At 45.9% G+C, this 23193-nt stretch overlaps 1 protein-coding gene and 1 long non-coding RNA gene across 2 annotated transcripts; one reads left to right on the top strand and one right to left on the bottom strand.

The window, feature by feature from the left end:
* Positions 1-1094: 1094 nt before the first annotated feature.
* Positions 1095-22194, top strand: IHO1 (interactor of HORMAD1 1). Its single transcript, XM_061456151.1, has 7 exons — positions 1095-2250; positions 9423-9582; positions 10224-10381; positions 12175-12223; positions 12864-12951; positions 19689-19792; positions 20837-22194. The coding sequence occupies exons 1-7, from the start codon at positions 2195-2197 to the stop codon at positions 22097-22099; spliced, it is 1878 nt and encodes a 625-aa protein (XP_061312135.1). The 5' UTR covers positions 1095-2194; the 3' UTR covers positions 22100-22194.
* LOC133270682 (uncharacterized) lies at positions 14372-17912 on the bottom strand. Its single transcript, XR_009743868.1, has 2 exons — positions 17853-17912; positions 14372-14738 (listed from the first exon to the last, which is right to left on the bottom strand). It is a non-coding gene; the product is annotated as an uncharacterized LOC133270682 (long non-coding RNA).
* Positions 22195-23193: the final 999 nt, after the last annotated feature.

Below are 23193 nucleotides of genomic sequence, written 5' to 3'. Positions count from 1 at the left end.
ATGAAAGGCTTCAGGTATCTGGCCACACTCCCTAGCAGTAGCAGCACAGTCTGTTACTTCAGATATAAGGAGAGCCACGAGCCAGAGCCTGGCAACATGGCTAATCTCCCCGGAGCGTGTTATGGATGGGGGGACTGGCACTGGAGGTAGCTGTCAGACCTATAATTAAACCAATGTGTTTCCTCATAGGAATGTCTTTCCATTGTCAGCAGAACTACACAAACCTCATTTATCATACTCCACAAACCAGGAAGCTCCTGCCACACCAGAAATAGGAATAGCTCGGTGTAATAGCCTAAAATAAGGTGCTGAGCCTTATCGCTGGTGTGCAAAGCACCAGCAAATCCTTTTCTAAGGGCAGTGGAAGTACTGTAAACAGCCACAGGGCACTACGGTCTCTTCTGAAGGGAGTTCTGGGCCAACTTTCCAATTAGGAGCAATAAAATGGTGGCAAACAGCCATTTACGATGCAGTGCTCTATAGGTCCTGGGTGCACAGCAAGAGCCTTGGCAGCAGCACCGGCAGCAGTTCAGGAGCAGAACAAGGGTCTGTTTACTCAAGAAGCACAATAAACATCAATGTTCCCATCAGCACAGCTCCCTGGGGGCGCATTCGCCTTCCAGCCCACGGCTGCCTTGGACAACCTGGCCGTTATCCATTCCCTGAAGCAGAGACAAGATCCAGGCTGTGATTCCCTGCTCCGGTCTTAACAAACCAACCTGTTAGAGGTGCGTCGTGCAGCTGAGAGTTAACAAGCCGCTGGGATAAATCCCAGCTCTTTATAGCAGCCTTCGCGCTGCAGCGACAAGCAAAACCAATGCAGCCAAGTCACTCTGAGAAGTTTGTTATGGGTAAAGGTCCAGAATGATTTGATTTTTTTGGTGGTAAAAGCTTTATTCCTGCAGGATTTGACGGGGAAACCAGATACCTACATCAAGAAAGCCATTATTTTGTCACCTCTGAGCTCCAGGCTCCCTTTAATACTAAAGCCAAAGGAGCATAAAGGGGAATGTGAGTAGTCCTTCAATCTACCCATGAATTTATATCAACATTATTTCTATATACTCTACTTCATAAGGTGCTGTATTAGAACCAGCAACCAAGCATTTCATCTAGTTTTGGGATTGTTTTGAACTAAAGGATTAAAAAAGCAGGCAAGTAAACATGCCCGTTTTCCATTCCTGAAGATGTAGGATACAAGAGCACAAGGGAAAGATTCCATATTTGAGAAACTTTCTCCACAGAGTGTTTAGAGGATGGGTTATTTCTGTCATACTTCTAATGGATGAAATTAAATCATTCTGTCTCTCTAAGAGGTGCTTACATGAGAGACCACACAAGCCTCTGGATGTGAAGTAAATGAGCTCCATGGCCACCAGGCTGAAGTACCTAAAGGGGTTACAGGAAACCTGGAGAGGGGCTTTGGACAAGGGCCTGTAGGGACAGGCCAAGGGGAATGGCTTTAACCTGCCAGAGGGGAGACTGAGATGAGCTCTTAGGCAGAAGCTCTTCCCTGTGAGGGTGCTGAGGCGCTGGCACAGGATGCCCAGAGAAGCTGTGGCTGCCCCATCCCTGGCAGTGTTCAAGGCCAGGTTGGACACAGGGGCTCGGAGCAAGCTGCTCCAGTGGAAGGGGTCCCTGCCCGTGGCAGGGGTTGGAGCTGGAGGAGCTTTAAGGTCCCTCCCAACCCAAACCATTCCATGCTCCCATGGGAGCGTACCTCAGTGCATCAGGCTCCGCTCCTCCTCTTCCTCCCCTTGCCCAGCGATGTCCCCGTGAGCCTGGAGCACTGCTGCCAAGCAGAGGGAAGGGTCTGGCTGTGTGCCTGCCATGAGTGACCTGGGGAGAGATCAGAGCTGGGAATAAGCTGGATCCACAGCCCCGGGGTGAGATCCATGGACCCCAGCCTGGGATCTTCACCCTGGGCCCATGCAGAGGCACCAGGCCCAGCCCTGGGGCTGCCATGTCGGCTGGGCCTGCAGGGCTGGGCCCTCCCGGCTCTCCCCACAGTGTGGGGGCACAAGGGGATTCTCCTCCCACACAGGGCTTTATCCATCTTTATCCATCCTTATCCATCCCTTTCCCGCTCCTTGCTGCAGGGCAGTGTGGCTGCGTGCCCACCATGCGGTAGGAGAGGCGGGAGCAGAGGTGAGGGCCAGGAGCTTGCAGCGAGGGTGTCGGCTGTGGGGAGAACATGAATCCGAACGTCTGGAACATCAAGGAAATGCTGAGCACACCGACAGCCACCGGGTGAGCCATGGAGGGGGGACAGATGTATGTATAATGTATGTAAACACCCGGTGCGTCTGATAGCAATGGGGTGAAGCAGGTAAGAATTGATGTATTGTTAATGGTGGGTAATCAGCCTACTCCATGACCCTGTGTGTGTCACGCCTTGCTCCCAGCCTGCCATAGATTCACCATCACTGTGAATCTAAACCCCAGCATGGCTGTAAGCTGCACCCTGGGGAGGAGAGATGTATATATATAATGTATATAAACACCCTGGGTTGAAAGTGACCAGGTGAAGCACATCTAAACTGATCTGTGGTTGATTACCAGTTAATGGTGGTTAATTAGTGTAATCCATGACCCTGCATGTGCCTGCCTTGCTCCCATCCTGCCATAGATCCACCACTGCCGGATTTATGAAAGCTGCTCCCTGGGTTCTACAGGGTAGTCCCATTAGTCCGATCTCTAATGAGACAACTGAACTGCTCCATCTCCATCTGCCTGTGCAGATAAAGCAAACAGTGATCTGCAATACTGCTCCACGTTACGTAACTCCCACATTATTCCACATCCTGCATTCACACACATGGCTCAAGGGGTGGTTTTTACCCAGCTGGAGCCCATGGAGCAGCCAGAACCCCCTGCAAATACAACACAGAGTGAAACGACGAGTATTATGTGGATGTAAACATCTGGGGAGCAAGTGCGTAAGGCGGACATTGTTCTATGTTCTACAGCAGAGCATCACCCTTTGCATCACACAGCTAAATAGACAGCAAGATCCATCCCTGGTTTGAAGCTCACTGATGGATTTGCTCCTCCGAGCCTCTGTTAGTTAAATAACTCACTGACGTAACTAAATGCTGCTCAAATTCACAGTTTCAGTCACACCGTCTCCTTGGGCCGGCGTTACCGCAATGATGGATGATAATGAAAACATAATTGTGGTTTCCTGGCCCATTATAAATATATATATATATGAATTAATCGAATTTGCACAGCTGTGGGGGCCAAAGGGGAAGCAATGTAGGGAAAAACATGTTTATATCTGTCGTGGGTTTGTCTTTATAAATATGCATTGAGCAATTCTATTGTCCTCTTGCTACCTGCAGATTTCTTTTCTCTTTTAATTGTGTTTTCAGTAAGTTTGAGAACTTGTGGCTTTCTTTCTGGTCAGAGAGTGAGCAGGGGGATTCAGAGAATAGATAAAAATACATATTATTATACATAATAACATGGAATATTACATATTTTTATATATATGTTTCTATTAACTATATAAGTCATTCTATGTAGTCACGCAATAGGAAAAGAAACGAGTCTAAGACACACAGGTGCCTGTTTGGACAGGGATCCCTTTTTGCAAGTGACTTCAAAAGGCTCGAGTAGGGCAGAAAATGTCCCTGAAAATGCAGCTGGGGTTTTAGAGGAGCTAAAAAGGGGGAAAAGGTTCTCGGGAGGAGAATTGGCTTGTTAGAAAGGCAAAAATTATTACTCATAGGAGCACATGTTTGTGTGTGTTTGAAATGGAGGGAAAAGGTGTTGATTATGTTTCCCTGGCTCTGTTTCTGTTGCTGAAACCCTTTCCCATCACAGCAGGGTATGCTGTATAATCCCCAGAATACTGTCTTTGATGGAGCTTTAAGGATGAAACATAAAATCAGTGTATAATCCAGGTAGGGTATGAATCACGCTGTGAGCTCTGTGCAAGCTTGAGTCAGGGTGTTACATCTGAGAGCAGCTGCTACCCGGTCCCTAGGAAATGCAGAGCTCCAGTGATGCTGCACCCTCATGCAGTGGCTCTGCACAAGCCACAGACTGCTCTGGGGTTTATTTGTTATCTGTCAGACACACATGTGCTGCTCTGTAACCACTAGCAGCCTGAGAAATAGGGTGGGGGAAAAGAAGTCTTTGTTTTACCTGGTTTTAGGTATGAATATTGATTTAATATTGGTCCTAGAGATGCAGCAGAGGGAAGGTTATCTAGCTGGACACTAACATCAGGATGCCAACCATTTAAGAAGGTGGGAGAGGGGCACACAGATAGAATGACAACTGCACAGTGGAGAAAGCTTACACTCAATTTGAACATCTCAACAAAGGCACAGTTTTTGTGGTCTGAAATGCCAGATTTCAACAGGGAATGTGTGGCATTGGAGCAGCGCTGCTGCCTGCCCAGCCAGGAGGGCAGGAAAGAAAGAGGACGTGAGAACAGCAGCTGCAACTGCAGAGATGCTTCAATCAGCCTTTTACCAACTGGATAAGCACCAGCAGGGTGTGATGAGGAAAGAACTTTTTCACACTCCATAAATACCTGCCAGGCACTCCCAGGGGAAGGGACACGTCTGGCCTTGACCCTGAGCTGAGCACAAGACCTGCCTTCAGGGTATTGCTGTTGTAGTGCTACCATGAGTGACAGTAAGAACTGGAGTCAACATCTCTGCAGGAGCAACAGAAGCCAAACAACCCACTGCTGTTTAGTTTTAAAACCCACTGATGTAGTGATAAGGAAGCTCACTAGAAAGAAATTGAACTGAAGAGCCAAAAGGGTTAAATACTTGCTCAAGACCTAGAAGTTATTTAGACTTCATGTTGCAGGTCAGAATGTACCAGCTATCAGATCAGACATGAGAAGGACCAGTAGCAGACAGGCATGGTAAAGGAGACTACTGGAAACGAGAAGGCAACCTCCAGGCACTGAAAGACAATGAAAAATAGGAAAAAAGAAACTGATACATTATTATCTGGAATGGGAGTTATGAGAATTTTCTTGTCCCATGAGAGATACAGCAATTTGCTAAAGGCATAAAAGCTACTAATACATCAACTTCCAACGGAAGCCTGCCAAAGTGTGTGTAAGGCCAATATATGATGAAAATATTAGAGGCATTCAAAAGGGGTGCTGTAAGTTAAGGCCTACATGGGCTGCTACTACCACCTATGGCTTATTTCTGCTGCTGAGAAAAAACTTCCAAATACAACAACCTCATGCAATCCATTATCCCATGAAATTCCACCCCACATAGCAGGGCCATGTGTTCTGAAATTGCCTTATGGCCCCAGAATAAGCGGAAAATGGAGACAGCCAGGAAAAAGACCAGGAGAGCAGCTGTAAAAATCCTGAGCCCTGGAAGAAAGAGAAACCAGGGCTATGGAGGACAGCTTGAGGCTGGGGGAAAGCAAAGAAACCCCTCTTTCTCTCGATGCCTAACTCTTAATATGGTCAGGGATACATTATGCATAAGTAAACAGGACTGCTCCATGGAAATCTCAATCTCCTCCTAAGGAAAAGTCTCTGTAAGTCATTGCAACAGGCAAGCATCTCTTGTCATAAGGCTAACACAGTTTCCAAGGTGAGGAATGTCTGGGCAGTGTTGAATCACAGCCAAATGAATAATGGAATGGCTGATAGAACATAGAAAATGACCTTGAGGAATTAAAACAAGACCAGAAGAGCTTTAAGCCTGAAATCTGGAAACTGGAGGCAGTGTTTGAGCTGAGTAACTGAGAGGGATTTCCTTGTGGTTCATGTATTAGGGTCAGTGCCAAGATCTGTATGTAGACATTCCTTTCAGGATACAGTGCACATGATCTGCAGCAAGCAGGTCATGCAGTTCCAGAGGGCAGGAAGCAGAATAACAATTTTATGTTGCGGCTGTTCCCAGTGAAGGGGTGGCAAATGGCTGGAAGCTAAACCTCCTTGATTTAAGGTGCTCCAGGCCCCATGATGCTGAAGCTCCTCTGTACCTAAAGCTCCATTTGCTGAACACATTGGCAGGCAGCAAGTAGTGATGACGAGAACAGCACAGCAGAGCCAGAGCCAGTTCCTATAGATACAGATTAAATCCAGGAGGAAAAGCAGGTGAACAGCAGCTCCCAGAATTTCAATTGGATTTGTTGTGCTGCAGCCCTGGTCACTCCATGAGGAGAGCAGAAAGAGCTGGGAAATTTCCTGGAGGGGAATCAGAACAGGAACTTTATAGCACTGATTTAGAATCTTGAGTAGCTCAAGATTACTACGAGGAGAAAAAGATCCCTTCTTTGGGAAAGAGACTTCACTGCACTGTAAAGAAATGTGTTAGGAAGGTGCAAGTGAGCTTCACCCACAGTGCTGGGGAAGGAGAGGGATGCTGGCACAGGTTCAGTGGGAATGACAGAACCAAACAAAATCCCTCATGACAGCACTGCCAATAGATGTTATTTTGCAAACTGGAGAAGGCTCACTTTGCTTTTCCAAATGATTCTTCAACCTTACTGTTGGCAAATGAGGATGGATCCAAAGAACAGAGAAGACTGATAAGCCCTCATGCATTTTTAGCTTGTTTGATGCCCCTAGAAGTATGTAGGAAACACAAGAAGAAGGTGTTTTTATCTCATGCTGTGTTTCTCTTGGGTTGTATCTGACAGCTGGTTGGGGGCAAGGCAGAACCCCGAAGGAAAGGTGAATATTTGGTTATGGTTGTGCTAAAATATATGGAAGTGACAATCAGAACTTAGGAGGAATGAAAGAAGCTCCCAAAAGATCAAACTTCTCCTGTGGAGGGGAGATTCCTGCTGGCAACAGGGAAACTGAGTCTTCACAGAACCAGCTGACTCCCCACATACGCAGGGGGCTACACAGCTTTTAGATCGCACTCATGTTACAGAAAGCTTTGAGGTTGCCAATATTCCAGTACCTTGCATGAAGTTAGGTGGGAAAAAGAAACCATTCCACCAGTCAGCAGAGGATGATTTAGTATTTCTTGGGGCTGACAATAACTTGCCTTATGTGTCTAATTTGGAGATACATATACAGAAACATTATGGGCACAAAATGCATGAAGGAGTTGGGGAATGTCTTATGCTAGCAGAAAGCTAGAAGTTCTCCTGAAGTAAACTATTGCATCACCTAGGAGGGACTTCTAACTGGGATTATATATCTAGGATGTTTCCTCCTGGTTTATATTTAGGATGGTGCGTGCATCCCTGCAGCTCAGGCATCCTGAAGGGAATGGTCAGGTGGTGAGAAGAGCTGTGGAACATGGATCTGGTCACAGACCTGATCACACTTGTCTGACCTCACCATCAGGAATAGGGAGATACACCAGGGCCACACCTTGACCAGGCTTAGATGGTCTTGTTAGTAAATGAATTGTTAATGAAGCAAGGGAGAAAGAAATCCATTGCTCAGGGGAATGAGTGTATTCAAAAGAGACATCTCTTTCATCTCTCCTCCTAAATTCCAGAAGTGGAAATTTAGTCTCTAAATCAACCAGCAAATAGTTGGATTTAAGACAGAAAACAGAGGCTGTAGAGCAGCCAATAGCCACCTTTGGTCCTAGGGTCAGTGCAGAGTGAGCCTGTGCAGTCACTTGCCTCCTAAAGTCCTCTCAGCTCAATTCTCCTCAAAATACCCATCACAAAACTCTTTGTTACAGGATTCCTGTACTTGAGGCATTAAGTAATGTGAAGGAACCCAGAAAATGAGCAGGTTGCAGGATGTCATGCCAAACACTTTCAAAGGCAGTTTGACAAGGCAGTGGAGCACTTAAGGATTATAAAACCTTCCTTAAACTAAGAGGAAGCTTTTTTCATTGGGAAGACAGGAGGATTTAGAAAACTGGTGCAGGAGATGTGATACAATGCAAGCAGAGGTTCTGCCTATGCAGAGACACAGCAGCCCGTGTGCTCTTAATCCTGGTACTGCCTGGGGATTAAGAAGTTTGGGGGTTTTTCACAAAGCTGATCTGAGATGGTGAAAGTTGTGTTCAGATTCTTTTCTTAATAGATTTGGGTCCAGAGACAGATCAAGGGAGAAGCTTTGAATTCAGATAGATTTCTCAGGCTTTTTAAGGCTCCAGAGGCCCATACATACCTCATCTATTTTTGCCTGCGGCTCAGTGAACTCACTGAGCTTAAAGCCAAAAGTTTTAATACGATATTGTCACTGGCACCATTAAATAATAAAGAGGGAAACTGAGCAGTTCAAGTACTGCTACTAAATCCCTGCCCTGTTGTGTATGTGATGTTTGGGCTCCTTCCAAAACCGGGGATTAACGGGACATGTCACTGCTAATAACCGTTGTGGTGATCATCTTTTGTTAGACGCCTGAATTAGTCTCCTGTTCCTTCTTTACTTCTATGAAGTGATATGGAAAGAAAACCCTGTGTAAGAGTCTTTTCATTGATACTGTCCTGTAATTCCAAAGGCAGCAACACACCTCTCCATTTTGATAGCTTAAAACCCAGCAAGAACTGAGAGTATAAACCTGGTCCAGCTTTTCTAACATTTGGACCTAGCACCCCATCAGACCTCGCAGATGTGGAGCAATGGAACAGCAATCATGTGAAGAATGAAAAGAGTCTGTATCTTTGCTAGCAAAGAACCAAAACCAGCCCCTGACACAATGAGAAGAAATGGTGCAGCTGCATAGGGAAACCCTTGTCTAAGGGAAGCTGGTCCTGTGCCATGAGCCTAGTCCATAAAGCAGTAGAAGCTGTGTCTCTGAAGAGAAGTAGAATCAGAGCAACACAGCACAAAGTCAAGGCTGGCTGGAAAAGGTTCATCTGGGAGGCCTTCAGGGGAAAACAAAGAACTTCTGAGTAGTACATAATTACATCTGAAATATTTCTGACAATCCAGATCAATTTGTCCAGCCATATGCTACCCATTTATTTGTTGTTCCAGCATATCAGACTCTAGGCATCTAGAGAATATATGCCCAAGAAACATCAACTGTCAGTCAGAAAGGTTTACTCAGTTGGAACTGCCTTCCAAATCCACCAAGCAGCATGAACTACAACAAGAATTATTATCCAGATGGTGACAAGAGAGTAACCTGGCACTTGCTGGGGGCAAACCCCACAGTGTGCCTTAAATTAACACTGACCAGCAGAGCAGGTAGGATGAACTGGTCAGTCCTGGGTTTGGTCTTCTGCCTGTAGGACATGCTGGGGAAACACTTTAAACCTGCAAGGTGACTGCAGAGCTCGCACACTGTGTTTGTACCCAGTTTAAGATAAACCTGTTGGCTTTGAGTAACAAAACCACATGCTGTTAAACATTATTTAACAGTTAGAGGAACAGTAGAGTGAAAATGGACACGTTGGTGTGGGTCATGCTTGAATGGCTCCTGCAGGTTGTGCAGGGAATTCTGTTTGGCTTTTGAATTGCTCAATACCCATTCACAACCCACTCTGCCCCATTGCAGGTCAAATAAGTTTTCCATCCGGAGCAGCGCTCCCAGTGACTACTCGAGTTTGAGTGACTCTCAGCTGCTCTTTGGCTCCCAGTTCTGCCCAGAGAATGTGCAGCCAGCAGCCGCTCTGCTGGAGCTGGGCACACAGCCGGGACAGCACAACTCCCAAGATGTGAGTCTCACCCTCCTTCAGTCCCATGCAGGCACACAGCCTCCATTCAAAGTCAATGGAAAATGCTAAAACCAACTGGTAACTAGTTCTAGTCTTGTCAGATAACTTGGTACTTACGTTGTCTATATATCTATCTATTTAGATTAGATCTTAGGCAGAAGCTCTTCCCTGTGAGGGTGCTAAGGCACTGGCACAGGGTACCCAGAGAAGCTGTGGCTGCCCCATCCCTGGCAGTGTTCAAGGCCAGGTTGGATGGGGCTTGGAGCAACCAAGGAGTTGCTCCTGCCTCCAAACACTGGGATTCATTTATAGTCTCTGTATTGATCATACAGAGAGTGAAAATCTGCACACCTCATGATTGTAACCAACTGAAAATGCCCAAAATGAGAGAAAAGCCTGAGTCTGGAGACATTTGGGCTTCATCTCAGTTCCACAGGGAGTTGATCTAACCAGGCATGCTAAGTGAGGCATAATCTCATGAAATTCTTAATCATCTCGTCCAATCTAATCTGTCACATCCAATCACTGTGACCTGTATGCAAAGCACTCGAGAAACAAATGTTTGTGGGTTTTTTTTTTCCCCTAATGAATGTTCTGGTTATTTTTATACTCCAACAGTTTTTCTTCCTTTTGTGCAACAGAGCGAGCCCAGTATTTTCACCAAATACCAGATGAAACCACAGTTATTTGATGAAGAGATAAAAGAAAAAGCTCCACTTCATTTTGGTGCGGGAAGAGTGAAAAATATCTTGGAAAGTTTTGAAGTGAATAAGAACAAAATAAAGGACAAATATGATCGGTATGTAAAGCATCCATTGGAAATCCTTTCTGTGCTGGTGGTTAGCACTCCCTGCAGCTCCTTCTTCCCCTCTTCAAAGTCATACATGACAGAGCTGCATATTTCTCCAAGAAATGTATCTTTTCAGGTTTTAAACAATCTCTGATTGGAAAGAGCCACAGGATAAGAAAATCGGGTTTATTTCCAATGTGATTTATGTAACGCGCTCAGCCATAAACCACAACGAACAACACAACTCTAACCTGACTTCACCTTTGTCCTTCTTTATCTCATCAGCAGGGGATTTTCGCTATTGATTCTCTGTGAAAACCCATATTTCTCAAATGATACACTGTGTTGGGACTGATTGAAGGGGCTCTGAGCACAGCCTTTGCATTCAGGCCAAAAGTGGAGATAGCCAAGCATACTTGTGTGCAGGGGAAGATGAAATGATTATCCCTTTTAAAATCAGCACATATCTCTAGAATTTCACTTGTAAACAAGATTTTTATATCCTGTGGTTTGGTAACAGGCAAGTGGAACGTGCCCCCTGTGGTTTGCCTCTGCTCTTTGTCAGATGTTAAGAATGAAACGGTCAAGTAGGCCCAGAAGGACCTTAAGGAACAAGCAAACCGTTTGAAGCTCAGAAATGAAAGATGGCAAACTTCCCAGTGCACCTATAAATAATTCTTAGCACTGTACATTTTCTAATGTAATATCCGAAGTGAAATGCATTGTTATTAAAACCTGTGATCAAATCCGGCTATGTATCCTTTGCTCTTTTGCAATGGGCACTGTTTCTGACAAGGTGAAGTTGATTCTGTAGTGCCTATTGGAGAAGAGGAGGATTTTTGTAAATGAATTAGGAGAAATGAACCAATAGTTTTTATTGTTTAGGCAGAACTCTTAATTATCCTTTATATCTTCTTTAAATTAATTATGCTCCTTCCTACGCTCCAGATTCTCTCCCAGTTTATCAATTTGTATCACCTGCAAGTTTGACTAATCAAATTAATATCTTCCTTTCCATAAGGCTAAGAAGCTTTCAGAAAGCCCTCCTAATTCTTATAACTAGACTCTACCTGGCCTCCACCTTTTTCTTGTTGCAATTTGGATCACTAAAGGACTGATTTTAAATTACCTGGCTCTTCCGAGAGGAAATATGTTATCACTTTGCTTAGGATTTGGTTTGGTGGGTTAATCATGAACACAGGCTCACTCAACTTAAAAGGATGGATAACAGAGACCACAGGAGAAAAGGATTTGCAGTATTTGCTCTTCCTGGCTTGGGCTTTGTTGATACTGAAGCTTTTCCCATGCTTTTCCCACAGATATTTAATTCAAGTACAACATCCATGTATCCCAGCAATTGGCATGTCACCTTCGCCAAGGTTGTGTCCTTCCAGAGCAGACAGAGCTGTGGTGACACCCCAGCACCTAAGGGACAGTTGTGGAAATGCCAACTAAAACTCTTGAGAGAGGCACAAATGCTAGGCCAAAAATGAAAGAGTTAAAAACCCAACTCCATGTACATGACATAAACATACATGGTATATAGAGGGGTTTTTTCTTACTCTACACATCAGAACCCATGCTTTCCTAAAACAAATAAGGTGACTTCAAACAGTGTCCATCCCCGTCCGCCCCCCCAAAGTAAGCATGTTTCTGTGCTTATATTATGCACTACACTATGCCTTGCAGTGTTTCATGCCTCATGTTTACTGTGATCTTCTCAATTTCTGTCTACTTCAGTAACATACATGTCTGATTTATATTTGGTTTTGTTTTTTCCTTTTTTTTTTTTTGCATTTTAGTGAGGTTTTAAGCACCTTTATTTCCAGTATCAAAGACAAGCTTCAAGGGGTAAGTTAATTCAAATTCAGACTGCAGAATAATGAGCTAGAAATGCTACAGAACATTCACCTTCTCTCATTTACTGTGCTAGTTCCATTATTACACTATTTGTCTTGAGCACTCAAATACTTTAAACCAATGGCTGTCAGGGTTTTTATATAGACCATTGTCTCTGTGGCTTGTCCATAGGGTCAAGGTCTTTAGGGCCTTGCCTCAAAGTCAGCAGTAGGATTTCTCTGGGTCTCAGGAGCAAGAGCAGGCTGTGATGGCTGCAATGTCTGCAGATACTAGTTCTTGTTTCCTTCTGCCTGAAGAAAACAGTCTACTCTTGGGAATAAGTCAATGTGGCCTTACTGTGTGAAGGTAAAGGTCTTCCCCCTAACATATTTATAATTGTTCAATGTAATTATTAGTGCTATTTTATAGATCAGTATCTCTAGTTTGCAACCTCTTAAGAGGTCTGCAACATTTCATAAGCCATTCCAGATCTCCTTTGGGGTTGCAACCAAAGCTGAACAGATAAATCACTTTTTTCAGGGAGTTCCATTCCATGAGTTGCAGTTGTTATTCTGAGGCTTTTGGGGTTGTGGTTTTGACACCAAAAAAGGGCAATGTATTAATTTTCTTCCCTTTACCTTTGTTTTTGCAGCTGCAAGGATGCTTGGACCAGTTTGGAGAAACATTTGATTCAAGAAACAAATCCATTTTGGCTCACTTAGAAACCGTCTCCAAGACACGCAAGTCCTTTCTGTATTTCTGTTAACAGCAGAGGGCACAGTCAAACTGCTGAATGTCAGCGTGTTGTCTCCAAGAGGGGGTAAACTAGGCAGGTCATGTCACTCACAGCTGCTCTTCCCAAGGGAGAAGAGCAAATGAGTCTTATCCATCGCATGGACTTGTCTGGTTTTCTATTCTTGCTCTGCTATATTTTCCTTTTCTCTGCTCTCTTGTGTCAAGGAACTTAGGTGTTTCGTGGTTAGATACCATGCACAGATAAATGCACTTCCGTGTTTTCATGTTCTGCCTGGAGTATCATCATTTTTAGACTATGTGGAGCTCTAGTGGAAAACACAGTAAAAATAACTTGGATATTTATATCCCAAGTATCCAGTTTCAGTTTTTCAGGATTTCTCAGATTTTCATGTGTTAGTTTGAAGCCTTCCATTGCTCCTCTCTGTGGCTTGAAGTGGTCATATTTTAGATATGAACAAAACTAGTACTGCTCATTTCTCAAGAAGCAGATAGTGAAGCATGCTATTGCCATGACAGAAAGGTGATCTCCCCATAAAGCCAGCAGTGTAAACCACTTTAGAACAGCCCTGTCTCTGAAGAGGCTTGTCACAGCAGTCTTTGCTGAGGGAAAGGGCTTCAGAGGAATTGTTTCTAATTTGGCTTATGCCCGAGCCTTTGAGAGGGCATTAATCTTTAATGCTGGTGTGATTTTTTATCAACACCCTGTCAGGACATTGCTCAGTGCTTGTCCTCTGTGCAAGAGGAAGAACCCTTCAGCGCATGCTTTACCTTGTGAGATCAAGGTAGCAGACCTTCACAAAAGCATTGTAATATTTACTGGGTGGTCAAACGCAGCTTCCACGAAGCACAGCTTTGACAGATACCCTTTAAGTCAGCACAGTCCTCTCAGGCAGAAAGAGTGGAGCCTGGTTCATTCTGCTGGAGGTTGTGATAGTCTGAAATATGAAATCCAATCCTGTTATACCGAGAACACTCCCTTGCTGTGCTTGGCAAGTGCTCTCAACAAGACCTTAATGTAAGCAAGAATCCGTCTGCTTTGGCCAGCCCAAGCTTCCCATTATGCATTTGCCCATCTCCCAATTCCTTCAGCACCTCAACTCACCCACTCTCTGACAGGACTTTGCCTGATTTCATACACCTTGTACACAGAAATTGTTGTCATGGCACTGAAAATCAAATCTGTTGTTCACAATTCCCCCTTTTCATTCCATACCATTTACTCAGCTGTCCTGTTTCTTCTCCATACTCATTTTAAATAAATGTGCCTTGAATGAAATGAGAAGCCTCCCCGAGGTGCCTGCTGCTAGATTTTCAAAGCAATTGAAAAGAAAAATTGGCTCTTTCTGCAATGTATCATGCTGCAGAATGTTGAATCTATAATGAAAATCATCACATGCTCCACAATGTTGTTCTTTTTATATTTAGGGGAGGTTCATCTGTCACTGCTTAATTGCTGATAAATGCTGCCATTTGACTCTATCACAGCAATGGGTAATTAAGCTCCCACTAAATAAATACCTGCCCTAGTGCCTTGAAAAGATCCCAACTGAGGCAATTCCCTTCCTAAACTCAGGTGATAATGTGCTACATTCAGAGCTGATAAAGCACGGAATGACAGTGGCTGATGATACAGTACCTTGGGATGTGGGTGACATGGGAGAGACACAGTAAATCATTGGCAGCAGAAGACTTCACATGTAGGAGAGGAATGCAGAAAATGAAGAAGCTCTTTTCAAGGCAAGAAGTAGCACACCAGGACCATGAAACAGATCTGCAAAACAAAGAAAGGTGGAACTTGAAATCAATCCCTTCTTCATTAAAAGCTTATAGAGTATGGCAGGCTGCAGTTATAGCAGTGGGGAGCAAGACATTTGGCAGCCTTCAGAGCCAGTGGGCAAGAACAAAACAGACAATGTTTTTCAGCACAGATTTCCAAATGCTGTTGGTCTGGCATGCAGGAAGAGCTATAAAAAGTGCTCTCCATGGAGTGTTTGTCCATATGTGCTTGCACACAGTGGATGGAGCTGTGTCTGACACTGCAGATGAGGCAGTGTTTGCCCAAGTAGCTCCCATAGCTGCTCTGTTACTTGCTCACATCTTGGTGTGCTGTGCACAGGGATGGGGAGAGGCAAGCAGACCCCACGCCCTCAGTTCTTCCACCTGATTGAGTTACCTGCTCATCATCACTCTTTCCTTCTGGTTTCAGGTCCCCTAACTCATGATTGTTATGCTTTTCTCATTTTATTTATATACCCCCACTTCTAGCAAAACTTTCTCTATTTTTTTCCATACAAATCCCAGTTTTCACAACTCAACCCTCCCAGAACAGCTTTGCTCTCCTGCTGTCTGGCAGTTCCAGCTGTGACAGTTCCTAACAACCAAGTCCTCCACACCACCTTGACTCCATTGCAAATAAGAAGCATATTCCCAGCCAGCATTTTCACAGGCAATCCTCTGGTGCTCCTGCCAGCAAGGGTGACACAATAACGTGCAACATGACCCTTACAGAGGTAGAAGCTGATGCAATTCTCTGACGAAATACAGGACCTGGTGGGCAGTTTTCAAACATGGCTTGTTTCAAGACTCCTCAGACCTTAGAGCAGCTCCCAGTGCCTAAAGGGGCCAACAAGAAACTTGGACAGGAGCCTGCAGGAACAGGCCAAGGGGAATGGCTTTAACCTGCCAGAGGGGAGACTGAGATGAGTTCTGAGGCAGAAGCTCTTCCCTGTGAGGGTGCTGAGGTGCTGGCACAGGGTGCCCAGAGAAGCTGTGGCTGCCCCATCCCTGGCAGTGCTCAAGGCCAGGTTGGACACAGGGGCTTGGAGCAAGCTGCTCTAGTGGAAGGGGTCCCTGCCCGTGGCAGGGGTTGGGACTGGAGGAGCTTTAAGGTCCCTTCAGCCCAAGCCAGTCTGGGATTTAAGTTCTGTATGAATTGAAAAGCCAAGATTTAAAGTTCATAAAAGAAACACCTTTCCCATGCAGCTGCTAATGAGCCGTGCAGTGACTGGCAATGATCCAAACAGGATGCAGCTGTGACAGCCCAAATGTCTCACTCACTGGCATACAGCTCAGTTACTGCCCAGGCAGAAAACACAGCACTAGGCTGAGCCCCACAGCTGTCTTGTCTCACGTCTCACTGGGTTTGTACCACCTCCTATTCCCCTGCTGCACTCAACCTCTCTCCAAAGTGTTATTTAAAGCCTCTGCACTGTCAGTGCCAATCTAGGACGAACTGCAGATGATAGATAGGCATCAGAAAGAGTTGCTATTTAATATTCCTGGGCTGGGAGGCTCTGGCTCCTTCTTTGACTGCTTTCACTAGAGTTCTCAGCTGCTGGGAATGCATGCTGATTTGGGGGAGCCCTCTGCAGCACAGGGGGGCAGACCTATCCCAAGGTCCTACAGCATTTTATCTGATGCCAGATTTCACATTCCTTAGGTTATTAATGGAAACAAGTAGCATCCAAAGACCATGCTACAGCAAATCAAAACACAGTGTAAAAGACTGCTTTGTTTAAATACCTTGAGAGGCACAAGTCTGTGCATAAACCACCCATTAATGGAGTAAAGGCTTTCTCTCAGTGATCAAGTTATTCAGTAACTATCTGCTGCAGGGTTTATTTGGGAGAAACTTGCTCTGAGGGAGCTGTTCTTGATCATTTTCAAAGACAAGAGACTTGACTAACAGGCTCCTTAATCTGATCTCATTTGGTCACCTCAATCCCTATATTTTAAGTCTTAGACTAATGTTCATTTTTTATTTTCTTTAATAGGGTTTGACAAGCCTGAACACTCTCATGGTATGGAAGCCAGGGAGGGAAAGAGAATGCCCCTCCCCTGTGCTGAGAGTGGTTTTATCCTGCAGAACACTCCTACACTACAAACGAAGCGCATTCAAAAGCCTGGCTGCCAGTTACTTGCCTGCAGCATGCTATGCTGAGTCAAACCTATGTGCAGATCACAAGCCCAGTGGATGCAGGGTTATTTTTAGTCAGAGGATACCATGTTGTAGGAGAACAGACAGGGGAGGGAAACAGTAAAGTTATAAAAATAGTCCTACACTAAAATTAAGTGAATGGAGAAGAGCAGCAAGCTAATGGGAGCTCGCTGCTGCTGGCCTTCCTATAGCCCCACTGTGGCACAGTGGAAGGTGATGAAGGGATGTGAAAGGAGTTTCCTCCTACAGTCCCTGCTGTTTTCCTCCCCTTTAAAGGCTTGCAGGCTAGGATAAGGCTGGTAAAACCCTGCTCTCAGGCTCCTAGTAGCCCTGAGGTCTAACCAAAGGTCTTGAAGGCCCACTCAAACATTCTCCCCACCACTACAAACCCATTCTGCAAGCCACAGCTTTCCCCCTGTGATTTGTTAAAAAGTCTTAATCTGTCAGAGCAAAAGACTAAAAGCTTAAAAACGGCAGTGCAAGAGCAAATACAAGAAAATTGCCTGCAACAGCAGAGAGCTTATTGCTGAAATATGTGCAGATAATCCTCAGAAATCAGCCACACTCCTACAGAGAACAAGGCAAAGCCATGTGGTGATGGACACCCTGAGAAAATGAAGAAATTCCCCCCAAACCTACATCTAGGAGGTGGTTTAACTCGATGCATGTGAGGATGAGGGCTCCTTCTCACAGCTTATGCTGTGCCCAAGCATCACTGCTTCATATGAAGGCAAAGAATACATCTCCTCTCAGCAAAGCAGCATCTCTTAAGCAGAAGCTGTGCTATACAACAGCACAGCACCTCCAGCCTCACACCACCAGACACCTCTGCTGCGCATGGCTGAATAAGCCATACACTTTCAACCTCCTTTCATAAGAGGAGATTATCACTAAGCACTTCATTATCTTCTAGCTCTCCTCTGCACGTGTCCATGCTCAATCTCTTACCTTGCACGAGGACAGCTACAGGTGTACAGGGACTTCCAGCACTCCCCACCAGCCAAAGCCTGTATCCCACCACACTGCCCTGTTTCAGCACAGCCCCTGGTGCTGGCATTTGAGCCCATGTCTTCTAATTACCTTCTAATTACCTAAATGCCTTCAGGTTTTTGCACCCAGGTGATTTTAAGCAGGTTTTGCCCATGGGGAGGCCTTAAGGAGCACCTTCCATACCTGCCTTGTCCTCTCATGCTACCCTTCCCAAGAGCTGATGTTTTCCCTTTAACTGAGGCTTAATCACTTAATTTTTCTCAGCTTTTTTATTTTCATATTACATGACAGCTTCCACTGAAAAGCTCTATTTGTGTCTGCAGCAAGGCCACTGCCTTTGTCTAAGAAATCACCTATCTCATCCTAATGCACTACATTAGTCAGGCCCAATCCGCCTTTTACAAAACCTTGTTCCATTTCATTCCATTTTCCCCCATGCCTTTGAGTACTCTTTCCCTTAAAATCTATTCTAAAACCCTGCACAGTGTGAGAACAAACCAATAATCCCATAATTGCTCAGATCTCTTTCTCCCTTCCCAAATGTACCCTTTAAAAACACCCCTGTTTTCTCACAGCAGCAAAGCCTGTACAATCCCTTTCTGCCTGCCTCTCCCTAATAGTTTTTAGCTCTTTAACCAGTTCCACCTAGAGCCTGACAGAGGGCACAGCTCACCGAGATAATTAAGTCCCTGCAAGCTTAATGAAAATAGCTGGGCAGGAGAAGTGATCCTGAGCACTGTGCAGCCTGGGAGCACAAGTCTCTGGGGCAAGAGGTGCCCTGATATACTCCATGTGCAGCAACAGCTTCAAGCTCTCAATTCCACCAACACCAAAGTCAATCGAACACATTGGGTCTGTAGTGAAAGAGGACTAATTAATCACAGAGCTCTTGTAGCCACTTGTTGAAATGTGGGGTTTACTCTGACTGCTCAGTGCTAGTCCAGGACTCCGGAGTTTCAGTCATCCCGGCCCGTGTGCTTGGCAATGCTTTTGTTTTAGCAGGAACGCTTTGGATCCTGTTCTGTGCCAACATTCCACCCCAGCCACACCATCTGGACACACCTTCCTGCCTGTTCTCAGGAATGTTTAGGGAACAGCTCTTTCTCTCCATCCTAATTTATGACGTTAAAGGAAGACTTCTGTAAGATTGCTAAGGATTTTTCATCCCCACACAGGCTGTAAACCACATTCCTGGCTGGAGTGTATTAGGCACAGCAGTGGTTCCTGGAACTGCAGCTGCATGGGGGCAGGAATTGTCCAATCATACAGCACAAATCCCTATTTTTGATCAGTTTTTCAACAAGAGCATCTTGCTCCAGTTTGAAACCCTCTCCACAGGACATTGCCATGGCCCTCACAACCTTACAGTATTTCAGCTGCAGCTGCCCAAACACTGGTTATACTGGGGTGCATCAGCTATACTGGGGTCCCCCTCTGGCTGTGCCTCTTGTACAGCTGGCAGACAACTAAGCCTCATCCTTGCACTGAGCAGAGGAAGTTCAGCAGCTTCACGTAGCCTTTCATCTCCAGCTGCCATATTAATAGAGCTCAGTAAATGAGGTTTGGCCTGTGCTCACCATCTTATAAATTCCAAGTGCTTTGCATTAAACATCCACCCTATTGTTCATGGCTTGGGGCTCAGAGAGATCTCAGCAGGCAAATCACTATGGTTGCACAGCACAGGGAAGTATCTCATGCCGAGCCGTGGAGTAAATAGCGATAGTATTGACAGTGCTTTATTCACATTTACAAATGAAAGACCAAATATGGGTTTTTATTGATTTCCCTGTTTAGTGCAAGATGCTTTTCAGAGTCAGTGTGGTTTGGTGCTGAAAGCTCTGACAGACAAAAGCCAAACGGAGCAGGCGCTGCTGGAGATGGAGAGGAGACTCGCAGCAGTAAGTGCAGAAATTAACCTTTCTTTCTGAGCCTTTGCTCTGGATTTCTCCCACTTCTACAAAATATGAACTGAACATTAGATTGCCTTCCAATGGTGGGTTATAAAGTAGACTGTTCCTGTTCTAACGAAGGGGGAAAGACATTAAAATGCTAATTCTAGGCTAGATACTGACTGATGCTTAAGCGAGCACTGGCTGACAGCGCTGTAAGCTCTGATGAAACCCTGATTGAGAAAGAGGGGAGCCCAACAGTGCCCTGTTGTGGCAAGTGGTGATGATGGAGCACTGCTTCCTCACGCTGGCACATGCCTTCACTGGAGGAGGTGGTGCAGTGCGTGCCTGTGAGGGGAGAGCATCTCGCAGAGGTGCAGTGCCTTGTCCCTTCAGCTGGCTGCTTCCCCAGAGAGAGGAAAGAAGAGGTGAAAAAAGAACAAGTAGGTGTCAGTGGTGAAAGAGCGACCTGTCAGAGAGCTCCTGGACAGGTTGGGCTTCTCTAAAGGCCCTGCTGCACAAATTGCTTTTGGCAAAGATGTGTCATGCCAGCACATGAGGAGGCAGTGCTCCTGGGAGAGAGGACACACCCCGGGTTAGGGGTATGCCCCAATCCCAGCCTCTCACTTCTGTGGGACAGTTTCATAGAATCCTACAATCCCAGACTGGTTTGGGTTGGAAGGGACCTTAAAGCTCAACCAGTTCCAACCTGCTGCCATGGGCAGGGGCACTCTCCACTAGAGCAGGTTGCTCCAAGCCCCTGTGTCCAACCTGGCCTTGAACACCGCCAGGGATGGGGCAGCCACAGCTTCTCTGGGCACCCTGTGCCAGCGCCTCAGCACCCTCACAGGGAAGAACTTCCTAATATCTAATCTGAATCTAGTTTGAGAACATGCATTACACAAGTAGATATAAATGGCTGATTTTTGGTTCAATTACCCAATTTAAGGGGTCTAACTGACACACAGTACCTTAAAGTTTCTGATTTAAATACTCTTCTTGCACGTTTTAACATGCTGCTCACTGCTTGTGGTCTGCTTGCTGCTTCCCCAGAAAGATGCAGAACTTCTAGATGTGAAATCCAGTGTCCAGCTGCTGAAGGAGGGTCTGGAGTCGCTGCCAGCTCAGCTGAGAGATCAGCACCTGAAGCTGTGTGAAGAACTTGGCTTCCTGAAGCTCCCTAACACTTTAGATGAGCTGCACACGTTCATTTCTATTGCCAAAGCCCGCCCTGCCATGGCTGATAACTCCTCCCAGACCTCTCCTGGCCCATGCCAGCTCTGTGCTCTGCATGAGCAGAGCCCCTTGGGTCCCTTTCACTTCCCCTGCGTGAGACAGGGGGAGCAGCACAGAGGTTCCCCCACGAGGAACCAGGTCACTGGGGATGGCACATCTATAGATGACCTAAACACAGCCTCAGAAGGGAACGTCAGCCCCAGTGCTGCCGAGGTGTGTAGAGAACACTCCTCATTGCAGGAGGTGAAATACAGTTCGGAATCACAGAGATGTGTCAACCACCCTTGCATGTGCTGCCCTCACAGTCACTTTTTGGGAGGGCATCAGAAGCAGCACTGTCCTGCACCACAGGATGTGCCTCTACCCACTCCACTGAGGAAGGCGATCAGGAGAAGCACTCGAGGGTTCCAATCCATGATGCCATCGCGACAGAGGCCGCCCCAAGCTTCCCACCTTCGGAAAGATGTGCCTGGGAGAAGAGACAGCAACTGGAACATGGACCATGAGGTGGAGAATGCAGCTGTAAGGAACAGAGTGAAGCAGAAGCAAGGAAGGATCCCCTGGAATAAAGCAATGGGAAAGAAGAAAACGTGCCCTGCTGTGAGAAAAGGTGAGCTCTCCCGATGTGCTGAGGCTGGGCTGAAGCAAAGGAAGGCAAATGGGACTATTGAGTTGGAGAGCTCCAGAAAAAATGGCTTTCCCAGGTACAAGGTTGCTCTCAATTTGGGAAGCTCCAGCTCAGCTCCCAACCAGCAGGTCCTCAGCACTCAGACAAGGCTTACAAAGCACTTCCCACCAGTGCCCTGCTCCGATAAAAGCCTGCAGCAACTTGCAGACAAGAGAAAGAGAAGCTTGGAAATGCAAAAGAGAGAAAAGGTTTCCATTGTGAAAAGGTACCTCCTGGATTCCTCACCTCAGGAGAACACCTTTTCCCTGTGTAGCACCACGGGTGAAAAACAGATGAGCTGCTTCAGCCTCCAAAGCCCTGGAAGCACCAAGAAGCCCTATCCTGTTGCTGCGCTGCCTCAGCAGAACACGGGCTGTTGCTCTCTAGTTTTTGACAGTGATTATTCTGATTGAAGGGTTTTGTTGCCTGTTCAGGGTCCTCAGTGCCGTCAGTTTATCCTTGCAAGTGCTACCTGCTTAATCAGAAACAAGGTGCCTGGATGCTTGGAAGTGTTATTGCCCACTTTTGTTGTAAGGGACTTCGTGGGATCAAGGGGAAACTCCCCCTTAGCATGGAAAGCCAATGGGATCTGTATTAGTTTGCTCCCTGCTCCCAGCAGAGGTGCCCTAGGCTCCAAATACAGTCATATTTACATAGTATGACCCAGACACTCACCAGGGAGGAGAAGGCAGAGCACAGATGAGCAGCTCAAGCAGTCTCAGCACTGAGGCCTGCCTGAAACTCTCCAGCTAGGTGTAATAACCCCTCTGTGGCCAGAGGCTTTACTCTGCTGTTTCTCACTTAGTCTCTATGCTGGTTTGTGTGTCTCAAGAGTTCAGGTTCTGAGCTCCCCAGGCAGCAACAGTGTTCATTGTTCTTGTTAATATCAGTAAGGTTCAGATTTGTTTGGACAGGAACAAGTTTCGCTGAGGAAACCCAAATCCCACCACCTCGGGTTCATCAGTTATTGCGTTTCTTCTCCTTTCAAGCAGAAAATTCTTGGTTTCAGAAAACTCAGGAAATGATTTGCCTCTCACATCTCTTGGCTAACCAAGGAATTCTCCAGTGTGCACTTCTCAAGGGCAGTGGTCCCAAATGGGAGCCAAAAATGTGACATTCACACTGAGCAGATGAAGCCACTGGTGGACAGCCCTTGTTCTTTAGGAACCTCTCAGGTGAGGAGTTGCTCCAAAACACCCAGGTCAGGCACATCTGATTTGCAATCTGAGTAATTACCAGCAAAAGCAGCATTTGGTGTTGACAAAAGAGCTCTATTGCCACGAATCTGCACAGTGCAGCTTCGCTGTCCTGAGGGGGAAGGCTGCGATCCCTTTTTCCTGGCTGTAATAAACTCATTGTGTGTTTGCCAAAGTCCAGCATGGCTGTGTTGGTCTTTGGGGAGAGGCAGGATCCTGTTCCCGCGGGTGAGCAGGCGGCTGCTCTTTTAACTGCCCTGGATCATGGAGCTGGGAGGATTCGTTTGTTCAACTCCTCTCTGATGTTTAAA

Source organism: Pezoporus flaviventris, unplaced genomic scaffold (assembly GCF_033815535.1).
Source record: "Pezoporus flaviventris isolate CSIRO_AGI_PZ_B2104156 unplaced genomic scaffold, CSIRO_AGI_Pfla_v1 ptg000021l, whole genome shotgun sequence".
NCBI lineage: Eukaryota > Metazoa > Chordata > Aves > Psittaciformes > Psittacidae > Pezoporus > Pezoporus flaviventris.
Note: the sequence above shows the minus strand (reverse complement) of the source record. Positions and strands in the feature narration are given on the sequence as shown.

Excerpts from the sequence above, each read along its gene's own strand:
- IHO1 (XM_061456151.1), top strand. The coding sequence starts at position 2,195 with ATGAATCCGAACGTCTGGAACATCAAGGAAATGCTGAGCACACCGACA. Across the intron at positions 12,224-12,863 it reads TCAAAGACAAGCTTCAAGGG|CTGCAAGGATGCTTGGACCA; the intron begins GTAAGTTAATTC and ends TTGTTTTTGCAG. Across the intron at positions 12,952-19,688 it reads AGAAACCGTCTCCAAGACAC|TGCAAGATGCTTTTCAGAGT; the intron begins GCAAGTCCTTTC and ends TTCCCTGTTTAG.